Raw genomic sequence first — 10,710 nt, forward strand, 5'->3', positions numbered from 1 at the left:
CAGTACCCCAGTGAGAGTCAGTGTGTGTGGGACTGTATCCCAGTGAGAGTCAGTGTGTGTGGGAATGTACCCCAGTGAGAGTCAGTGTGTGTGGGACTGTACCCCAGTGAGAGTCAGTGTGTGTGGGACTGTACCCCAGTGAGAGTCAGTGTGTGTGGGACTGTACCCCAGTGAGAGTCAGTGTGTGTGGGACTGTACCCCAGTGAGAGTCAGTGTGTGTGGGACCCATACTCCAGTGAGAGTCAGTGTGTGTGGAACTGTACCCCAGTGATAGTCAGTGTGTGTGGGAATGTACCCCAGTGAGAGTCAGTGTATGTGGGACTGTACCCCAGTGAGAGTCAATGTGTGTGGGACCCGTACCCCAGTGAGGGTCAATGTGTGTGGGACTGTACCCCAGTGAGAGTCAGTGTGTGTGGGACTATACCCCAATGAGAGTCAGTGTGTGTGGGACCTGTACCCCAGTGAGAGTCAGTGTGTGTGGGATTGTACCCAGTGAGAGTCAGTGTGTGTGGGACTGTACCCCAGTGAGAGTCAGTGTGTGTGGGACCCATACCCCAGTGAGAGTCAGTGTGTGTGGGACCCATACCCCAGTGAGAGTCAGTGTGTGTGGGACAGTATCCCAGTGAGAGTCAGTGTGTGTGGGACTGTACCCCAGTGAGAGTCAGTGTGTGTGGGACCCATACCCCAGTGAGAGTCAGTGTGTGTGGGACCCATACCCCAGTGAGAGTCAGTGTGTGTGGGACAGTATCCCAGTGAGAGTCAGTGTGTGTGGGACAGTACCCCAATGAGAGTCAGTGTGTGTGGGACTGTATCCCAGTGAGAGTCAGTGTGTGTGGGAATGTACCCCAGTGAGAGTCAGTGTGTGTGGGACTGTACCCCAGTGAGAGTCAGTGTGTGTGGGACTGTACCCCAGTGAGAGTCAGTGTGTGTGGGACTGTACCCCAGTGAGAGTCAGTGTGTGTGGGACTGTACCCCAGTGAGAGTCAGTGTGTGTGGGACCCATACCCCAGTGAGAGTCAGTGTGTGTGGAACTGTACCCCAGTGATAGTCAGTGTGTGTGGGACTGTACCCCAGTGAGAGTCAGTGTATGTGGGACTGTACCCCAGTGAGAGTCAATGTGTGTGGGACCCGTACCCCAGTGAGGGTCAATGTGTGTGGGACTGTACCCCAGTGAGAGTCAGTGTGTGTGGAACTGTACCCAAGTGAGAGTCAGTGTGTGTGGGACTGTACCCCAGTGAGAGTCAGTGTGTGTGGGACCCGTATCCCAGTGAGGGTCAGTGTGTGTGGGACTGTACCCCAGTGAGAGTCAGTGTGTGTGGGACTGTACCCCAGTGAGAGTCAGTGTGTGTGGGACTGTACCCCAGTGAGAGTCAGTGTGTGTGAGACCCATACCCCAGTGAGAGTCAGTGTGTGTGGAACTGTACCCCAGTGATTGTCAGTGTGTGTGGGACTGTACCCCAGTGAGAGTCAGTGTGTGTGGGACCCGTATCCCAGTGAGAGTCAGTGTGTGTGGGACTGTACCCCAGTGAGAGTCAGTGTGTGTGGAACTGTACCCCAAAAAGAGACAGTGTGTGTGGAATCTATTTTACTCTGTATCTAACCCCGTGCTCTCCCTCCCCTGGGACTGTTTGTTGGGACAGTGTAGTGGGAGCTTTACTCTGTATCTAACCCGTGTTGTACCTGCCCTGGGAGTGTTTGATGGGGACTGTGCTGCCTGAAATGGATGTAACTGTGGTTCAAAATTTACATTACAGAAATGACAAAAAATTCAGATAATTCTGCGTGACAAAACATAGTTTAATTGGATAAATAGTTTCTCGATACAATAACGTGTTTCTTAAAACAGTGAAAGAATCTGAGTTCAAAGGATTTAATGAACAGTAATATTTTAAAGCAGTTGACACTACGAGCCGACACAGAGACCAAGTTGTATTGGGGTGTGAGGGGATGGTGGGTTTGGGAGTGGAGGGAGGGTGGGGGTGGATAGAATCATAGAAACATAGAAAATAGGTGCAGGAGTAGGCCATTCGGCCCTTCGAGCCTGCACCACCATTCAATAAGATCATGGCTGATCATTCCCTCAGTACCCCTTTCCTGCTTTCTCTCCATACCCCTTGATCCCTTTAACCGTAAGGGCCACATCTAACTCCCTCTTGAATATATCCAATGAACTGGCGTCAACAACTCTCTGAGGTAGAGAATTCCACAGGTTAACAACTCTCTGAGTGAAGAAGTTTCTCCTCATCTCGGTCCTAAATGGCTTACCCCTTATCCTTAGACTGTGACCCCTGGTTCTGGACTTCCCCAACATTGGGAACATTCTTCCTGCGTCTAAGCTGGCCAGTCCCGTCAGAATTTTATATGTTGCTATGAGATCCCCTCTCATCCTTCTAAACTCCAGTGAATGCAGGCCCAGTCGATCCAGTCTCTCCTTATATGTCAATCCAACCAACCCGGGAATCAGTCTGGTGAACCTTCGCTGCATTCCCTCAATAGCAAGAACGTCCTTCCTCAGATAAGGAGACCAAAACTGAACACAATATTCCAGGTGTGGCCTCACCAAGGTCCTGTACAACTGCAGTAAGACCTCCCTGCTCCTATACTCAAATCCCCTCGCTATGAAGGCCAACATGCCATTTGCCTTCTTCACCGCCTGCTGTACCTGCATGCCAACTTTCAATGACTGATGAACCATGACACCCAGATCTCGTTGCGCCTCCCCTTTTCCTAATCTGCCGACATTCAGATAATATTCTGTCTTTGTGTTTTTGCCCCCAAATTGGATTGGGGATTGAGGGTAGGATGGGGCTGGATTGGGGAGTGAGGGGAGAGTGGGGTTGGGGAGTGAAGGTAGAGTGGGGGTGGATTGGGGAGTGAGGGGAGGGTGGGGCTGGATTGGGGAGTGAGGGGAGAGTGGGACTGGATTGGGGAGTGAGGGGAGAGTGGGGGTAGATTGAGGAGTGAGGGGTGGGTGGGTTTGGGATGAGCGGAGAATGGAACTGGATTGGGGATTGAGAAGAGGGTGGGTTGGGGGAGTGAGGGAGGGAGGATGGGGTTGGGGAGTGAGGGGAGGGTGGAACTGGATTGGGGAGTGAGGGGAGGGTGGGGTGGATTGGGGAGGGTGGGTTTGGGGAGTGAGGGAGGGTGGGTTTGGGGAGTGAGGGAGGGTGGGTGTCGGGGGGAGCGTGGGGGAAGGGGATGTCGGGGGTGGGGGGGAGCATGGGGGAAGGGAGGTCGGGGGTGGGGGGGGAGCATGGGGGAAGGGGGAGTCGGGGGTCGGGGGGAGCGTGGGGGAAGGGGGTGTCGGGGGAGGAGCGTGGGGGAAGGAGGGGTCGGGGAGAGCGTGGGGGAAGGGGGTGTCGGGGGAGGAGCGTGGGGGAAGGGGGGTTCGGGGGGAGCGTGGGGGAAGGGGGGGTTCGGGGGGAGCGTGGGGGAAGGGGGGGTTAGGGGGGAGCGTGGGGGACGGGGGGGTTCGGGGGGAGAGTGGGGGGGCAGGGGGGCAGGGGGGCAGGGTGTGCGTGGGGGAAGGGGGTGTCGGGGGAGGAGCGTGGGGGAAGGGGGGTTCGGGGGGAGCGTGGGGGAAGGGGGGGTCAGGGGGGAGCGTGGGGGAAGGGGGGGTTCGGGGGGAGAGTGGGGGGGCAGGGGGGCAGGGGGGCAGGGTGTGCGTGGGGGCAGGAAGCATGTGTGAATCCAGGGAGAAGATGAGGCAGATCAGGGAGCAGTGGTTTATGATGCCAAGGCTGGGTGTCGAAAGCCTAGAGACTGAAGGAGGACGGGCCGCCTGAAGCGGTCGCAGACATTTACACGGGAGAAAAATATCATCCCTGGTGTTCTGAAGACTCAATAATAACACAATTCAAAAATAAATCAATTGCCTTGTTACTTATGTACGTCAACGACAAGTGTGGGTGGGGTAATGTAACACATGACTCCATTCAACAATCCCAGCTTATCTGGACATCTATCACTGGGCCGTATAATGTGTGCACTGGTGAAGATGCTCACAGGTTGGTAGAGCTGTTGAGGCTCCCAGGCCGCCTGCAATTCCTGCGGTCTGGAGGACTCTGTGTTCCACGTGTATATCGGGTGTGCGAGGTTGCAGCCCCTGTTCCAATATTTAAAGGGGCTGCTCCTCAAATTCTGGCTGCACTTCAGTCCCACTCTCCTGATCTTTGGGCCCCCTGTGCGGAGCAGAGCCGGCAGGTCCGAGGGCCTCCTCGTAGGACTGCTCCTGGGCACGGCCAAGGGGGCCATCAGCCGGTCCAGGCAGCGGGCGGTCGAGGGGGTCGTTCAGCCCCGACTGCCTGCCTCTCTTCCGCGGTTACATCCGAGCCAGGGTGTCCCTGGAGATGGAGCACGCGGTGTCCACCGGTACGCTCGCGGCCTTCCGCGAGAGGTGGGCGCCGGAGGGACTGGAGTGCATCATCACGCTCGGCAACCAAATTTTAATTTGATTTTAAATGTCTAAAGTTTAATTTGTTTATTGTGCCGGTTTTAGTGCCCCCCCCCCCCGCACTTTTAGCCAGGAGGCACTTGTATCATTTTTGTTTGGAGTGTCCCCCCACTTTAATTAGGGGGCACTTGACTTTGATTTAATATTTTTTATTGTTCACAGCAAAATAGTTGTAGAGCTGTTGCATTGTGAGTGGTTTAGCCAGTCACATGATGTTCACAAGACTCAATAAAACCCCAGCCAGTTGGGTTCGGGGGATCCACGATGGGGCAGGTGGTTGTGAGCCTGGTGGATGAACTGGTAATGTGTCGTGTGATTGTTAAACCTTTGCTAATAAACCAACTAGTTCTTAATAGCAATGTGTTGCTGTGAATTCTTAAGCAAAAACATTAGAGGGCAGAAGGGAGTTGGAAGCAGCCTGTTGTACATTGGGGGCTGTCAATAGCTGGAGAACCCCCACCCCCACCCTCTAAACGTCCGTGGGCGGATGGGCGTGCGTGTCTCTGTGTGTGCCAGGGCTGCCATTGCCAGCTTCGGCCCTGAACGGGTGCAAGCGCGCCTTGACCGAGGTCTCCACGTTGGGGCTGTCGGCTTTGTTTCCACAGCGGAAGAAGAGGAGGAAGCCATTGCGATAGTTCTTGGTCATCCAGCCGTACAGCAGCGGGTTGGCGAAGGTCGAGCACATGGCCACCACATGGAAGATGGTGTAGAGCAGCTTGTACTCGGCGAAGTTGAAGATGCGCTTGTCCAGATCGCTGGCCAGCTGGAAGATGTGGAAGGGCAACCAGCACACCGCGAACACCACCACCACCATCACCAGCATCTTGGTGGTCTTCCTCCGCCGGTAATGGCTGTCGCTCCTGACGCAGGGGCTAATGTGGTTCTTCAGCTTGATCCATATTCTGATGTAGGCGTAGCTGATGATTCCCAAGGGCAGTGCGTACTGCAGGATGAACATCGAGACGCTGTAGATGGTTCCGTCCCGGGTATTGCCGCTGGGCCATTTCTCGGAGCACACCACGATCTGCAGGTCAATGGGCTGCAAGTCGACCATCTTGTATTCTCTGAAGATGGCCAATGGCCCGGCGAGGACTGCCGACACCAGCCAGGTGGTGGAGATGATGATGAAGCTGAACTTCCTGGAGATGCGACTGTCCAGGTGGAACACAATGCAGCGGTGTCGATCCAGGGCGATCACGGTTAGCGTCAGAGTGGACACGTGGACACTTAAGGCCTGGGCGTAAGGGACAAGGTGGCACAGCACCGCCCCCAGCTTCCATTCGCCCACAAGAGTATAAACCAGGGTGAACGGCAAGCAGAGTGTGTCCACCATGAGATCGGCCAAGGCTAGGTTGGCGATGAAGAAGTTGGTGACTGTTCGCATGGTTTTGTATTTCACGATCATGTAAATGACCAGGGAGTTTCCCACCAGCCCCAGGAGGATGATCAGAGCATACGCGGTGATCAGTGTGATCTGGACACTCAGCAGTTTGGTGCTCCCTGCCATGGACGTGATCACCTTGTCCCTGGCCTGACCCATGGTCATCGAGTGCCACCCTCTGGAAATGTTCCGGCTGCTTCCTTCTGCTATCTCTGTGCTATTGCCTGCGCTGCTCGGATGCATCGTGAGCTGTTCCGAGTGGGTCTGGTACCGCTCCCTGTAATGACAAACATATTGTGTGATGAGTAGGGAACAACTGGCACGCAATTTGCATTTCACGTACGTGCCCCGTTAGTTAGACTTTCTCCTTAATACCCTTACATAAGAACATAAGAAATAGGAACAGGAATAGGACATATGGCCCCTCGAGCCTGCTCTGCCATTCAATAAGATCATGGCTGATCTGATCATGGACTCAGCTCCACTTCCCTGCCCTCTCCCCATAACCTTTCACTCCCTTATCGCTCAAAAATCTCTCTATCTCCACCTTAAATATATTCAATGACCCAGCCTCCACAGCTCTCTGGGCAGAGAATTCCACAGATTTACAACCCTCTGAGAGAAGAAATTCCTCCCCTTGCCGGGAGTGCGAGCTAATATCGGGGCAGCGAGGCCAATATCAGCTCAAGGTTCACAGAACCTCGGAGAACGCTTGACCAACAGTCTACCCACTTAACCAATCAGAGTTAGGGATCGAGAAAGAAACAGGAACGAAATTGGGTGAAATTAGAATGAAATCAGGTACAGAAAGAGCGATAAAGAGAGGGAAAGAGAGATTGGATTAAGAGAGAGAACAAAATAGAGACGGAAAGGAAATGTAGGAAAAAAACAATTAAAATTTAAAGTTGACATGTTAAAACTCTCTAACAGTTTACCACCGATAGGAATGAGACTCCACGCTTTAAATTGTTCCCATTTTGGGTCAGAGAGGTTGAAAGGCAGCCATTAACAATTATCACCGCATTGAAAAGGTACTTACGCTCTTAATTACCAGACTTCACTTTCTGCGATGAGTTTAATGGGCAATGTTATGTCTGTAATGCACTTATGAATGACTCCATGAGGCAATGTGTTGTACTCAAACTGTAGTGACCTTGGTCCTTTATTCGTAACTCCAGAGTGAGGCACAAGCATGGTGGCAGGCTTTTATACTGGGCCCTGCACACCTATGCAGGTGACCCTCAGGTCTCCCACCGCAGTGCCCTCTGGTGGACAGCCTCTGCCACAGGGGCAGGAAACCCCGGTCTCCACCAGTTGCACCCTCTAGTGGTGCCAGCATAGTATATACACAGTGTAAATATTATTGATATCACATCAGGTCACAAGTCTCCGTCTCCATCTGTGACTACACAGAGAGTATATATATCTATAGTCTGCAAATATAACATCACTCTCCCCCAAATCCTTTGGGTCGATTACCTTTGCACTATGTGCTCTGGCTTAGCTCTCTAAAATTCTAAAGGGGCAAAGTGTGTAAAAATGACAAGCCTGAAGGGTCTGTGCCTCAATGCGAGGAGTATTCGGAATAAGGTGGACGAATTAACTGCGCAGATAGCTGTTAATGGATATTGACATCACAGAGACATGGCTCCAGGGTGACCAAGGCTGGGATCTCAACATCCAAGGGTATTCAACATTCAGGAAGGATAGACAGAAAGGAAAAGGAGGTGGGGTGGCGTTGCTGATTAAAGAGGAAATTAATGCAATAGTAAGGAAGGACATTAGCTTGGATGATGTGGAATCTGTATGGGTGGAGTTACGGAATACCATAGGGCAGAAAATGCTAGTGGGCATTGTGTACAGACCAACAAACAGTAGTAGTAAGGTTGGGGACAGCATCAAACAAGAAATTAGGGATGCTTGCAATAAAAGGTACAGCAGTTATCATGGGCGACTTTAATCTACGTGTTGACTGCGCTAACCAAACTGGTAGCAATGCGGTGGAGGAGGATTTCCTGGAGTGTATTAGGGATGGTTTTCTAGACCAATATGTCGAGGAACCAACTAGAGAGCTGGCCATCCTAGACTGGGTGATGTGTAAGGAGAAAGGATTAATTAGCAATCTTGTTGTGCGAGGCCCCTATAATATGGTAGAATTCTTTATTAATATGGAGAGTGATACAGTTATTTCAGAGATTAGGGTCCTGAATTTAAGGAAAGGTAATTTCGATGGTATGAGACATGAATTGGCTAGAATAGACTGGCGAATGATACTTAAAGGGTTGACGATGGATAGGCAATGGCAAACATTTAAAGATCACATGGATGAACTTCAGCAATTGTACATCCCTGTCTGGAGTAAAAAATAAAACGGGGAAGGTGGCTCAACCATGGCTAACAAGGGAAATTAAGGATAGTGTTAAATCCAAGGAAGAGGCATATAAATTGGCCAGAAAAAGCAGCAAACCTGAGGGCTGGGAGAATTTTGTAATACAGCAGAGGAGGACAAAGGGTTAAATTAGGAGGGGGAAAATAGAATATGAAAGGAAGCTTGCTGGGAACATAAAAACTGACTGCAAAAGTTTCTATAGATATGTGAAGAGAAAAAGATTAGTGAAGACAAACATATAGGTCCCTTGCAGTCAGACTCAGGTGAATTTATAATGGGGAACAAAGAAATGGCAGACCAGTTGAACAAATACTTTGGTTCTGTCTTCACGAAGGAAGTCACAAATAACCTTCCGGAAATACTAGGGGACCGAGGGTCTAGTAGGAAGGGGGAACTGAAGGATATACTTATTAGGCGGGAAATTGTGTTAGGGAAATTGATGGGATTGAAGGCCGATAAATCCCTGGGGCCTGATAGTCTGCATCCCAGAGTACTTAAGGAAGTGGCCCTAGAAATAGTGGATGCATTGGTGATCATTTTCCAACAGTCTATCGACTCTGGATCAGTTCCTATGGACTGGAGGGTAGCTAATGTAACACCACTTTTTAAGAAAGGAGGGAGAGAGAAAACAGGTAATTATAGACTGGTTAGCCTGACACCAGTAGTGGGGAAAATGTTACAATCAATTATTAAATATGAAATAGTAGAGCATTTGGAAAGCAGTGACCGAATTGGTCCAAGTCAGCATGGATTTATGAATAGGAAATCATGCTTGACAAATCTTCTGGAATTTTTTGAGGATGTAACTGGGAGAGTGGACCAGGGAGAACCAGTGGATGTGGTGTATTTGGACTTTCAAAAGGCTTTTGACAAGGTCTCGTACAAGAGATTGGTGTGAAAAATTAAAGCACATGGTATTGGGGGTAATGTACTGACATGGATAGAGAACTGGTTGGCAGACAGGAAGCAGAGTCGGGATAAACGGGTCCTTTTCAGAATGGCAGGCAGTGACTAGTGGAGTGCCGCAGGGCCCAGTGCTGGGACCCCAGCTATTTAGATGATGGAATTCAGTGTAATATCTCCAAGTTTGCAGATGACACTAAGCTGGGTGGCGGTGTGAGCTGTGAGGAGGACGCTAAGAGGCTGCAGAGTGACTTGCACAGGTTAGATGAGTGGGCAAATGCATGGCAGATGCAGTATAATGTGGATAAATGTGAGGTTATCCACTTTTGTGGCACAAACACAAAGGCAGAATATTATCTGATTGGCGGCAGATTAGGAAAAGGGGAGGTGCAACGAGACCTGGTTGTCAAGGTACATCAGTCATTGAAAGTTGGCATGCGGGTACAGCAGGCGGTGAAGAAGGCAAATGGTATGTTGGCCTTCATAGCTGGGTGATTTGAGTATAAGAGCAGGGAGGTCTTACTGCAGTTGTACAGGGCCTTGGTGAGGCCTCACCTGGAGTATTGTGTTCAGTTTTGGTCTCTTAATCTGAGGAAGGATGTTCTTGCTATTGAGGGAGTGCAGCGAAGGTTCACCAGACTGATTCCCGGGATGGCTGGACTGACATATGAGGAGAGACTGGATCAACTGGGCCTGTATTCACTGGAGTTTAGTTGAATGAGAGGGGATCTCATAGAAACATATAAAATTCTGACGGGACTGAACAGGTTAGATGCAGGAAGAATGTTACCGATGTTGGGGAAGTCCAGAACCAGGGAACATAGTCTAAGGATTAGGGGTAAGCCGTTTAGGACTGAGATGAGGAGAAACTTCTTCACTCAGAGTTGTTAACCTGTGGAATTCCCTACCGCAGAGAGTTGTTGATGCCAGTTCATTGGATATATTCAAGAGGGAGTTAGCTATGGCCCTTACGGCTAAAGGGATCAAGGGGTATGGAGAGAAAGCAGGAAAGGGGTACTGAGGTGAATGATCAGCCATGATCTTAATGAATAGTGGTGCAGGTTCGAAGGGCCGAATGGCCTACTCCTGCACCTATTTTCTATGTTTCTATGTTTTTCCCCAGACTTAAGTGCCAATAGCCCTTGCACCTTGGCTGTGCTTTGGCTTGGCTCTCTCCCTGTTAACCCCCAAGTCCTTTTGCCACAATGTTGGGTAGTGGTTAGCAGTTTGGATTGTTTGATGATGCAGTGGAGGTTCCAGTGGGTTCTGGGTGTGATCCATGTGTGTGTCCATGTGGCGCCGTTTTCGTTTCTGTGGTGAATAGTTCCATCAGGTGCCTGTAGCGTGGGATAGACCTGGGGCAGGGTATCAGGATCAGCGCCTTTAACCTTCCGAATTCGCTCGCTTGCTACTTTTAGGGACACTCTATTCCCGACATCTCACAACAACATTTTGTTCTTTACATTCGGAATAGTACCGACATCTCACAACATTTTGTTCACAATCTTAATCAGTTCGTTACATTGATTGCCATGCATACAATGTCTCTAAGTTCAGTTGGTTGCAGGTCTCCTTTAAGAGAAC

General features: G+C 50.6%; 1 protein-coding gene across 1 annotated transcript; it reads right to left on the bottom strand.

The window, feature by feature from the left end:
* Positions 1–4,922: 4,922 nt before the first annotated feature.
* On the bottom strand, positions 4,923–6,077 carry LOC139261939 (neuropeptide Y receptor type 2-like). The gene has a single exon (XM_070877107.1). The coding sequence runs from the start codon at positions 6,075–6,077 to the stop codon at positions 4,923–4,925; it is 1,155 nt and encodes a 384-aa protein (XP_070733208.1).
* Positions 6,078–10,710: the final 4,633 nt, after the last annotated feature.

Source organism: Pristiophorus japonicus, chromosome 4 (assembly GCF_044704955.1).
Source record: "Pristiophorus japonicus isolate sPriJap1 chromosome 4, sPriJap1.hap1, whole genome shotgun sequence".
NCBI classification, from domain to species: Eukaryota; Metazoa; Chordata; class Chondrichthyes; family Pristiophoridae; genus Pristiophorus; species Pristiophorus japonicus.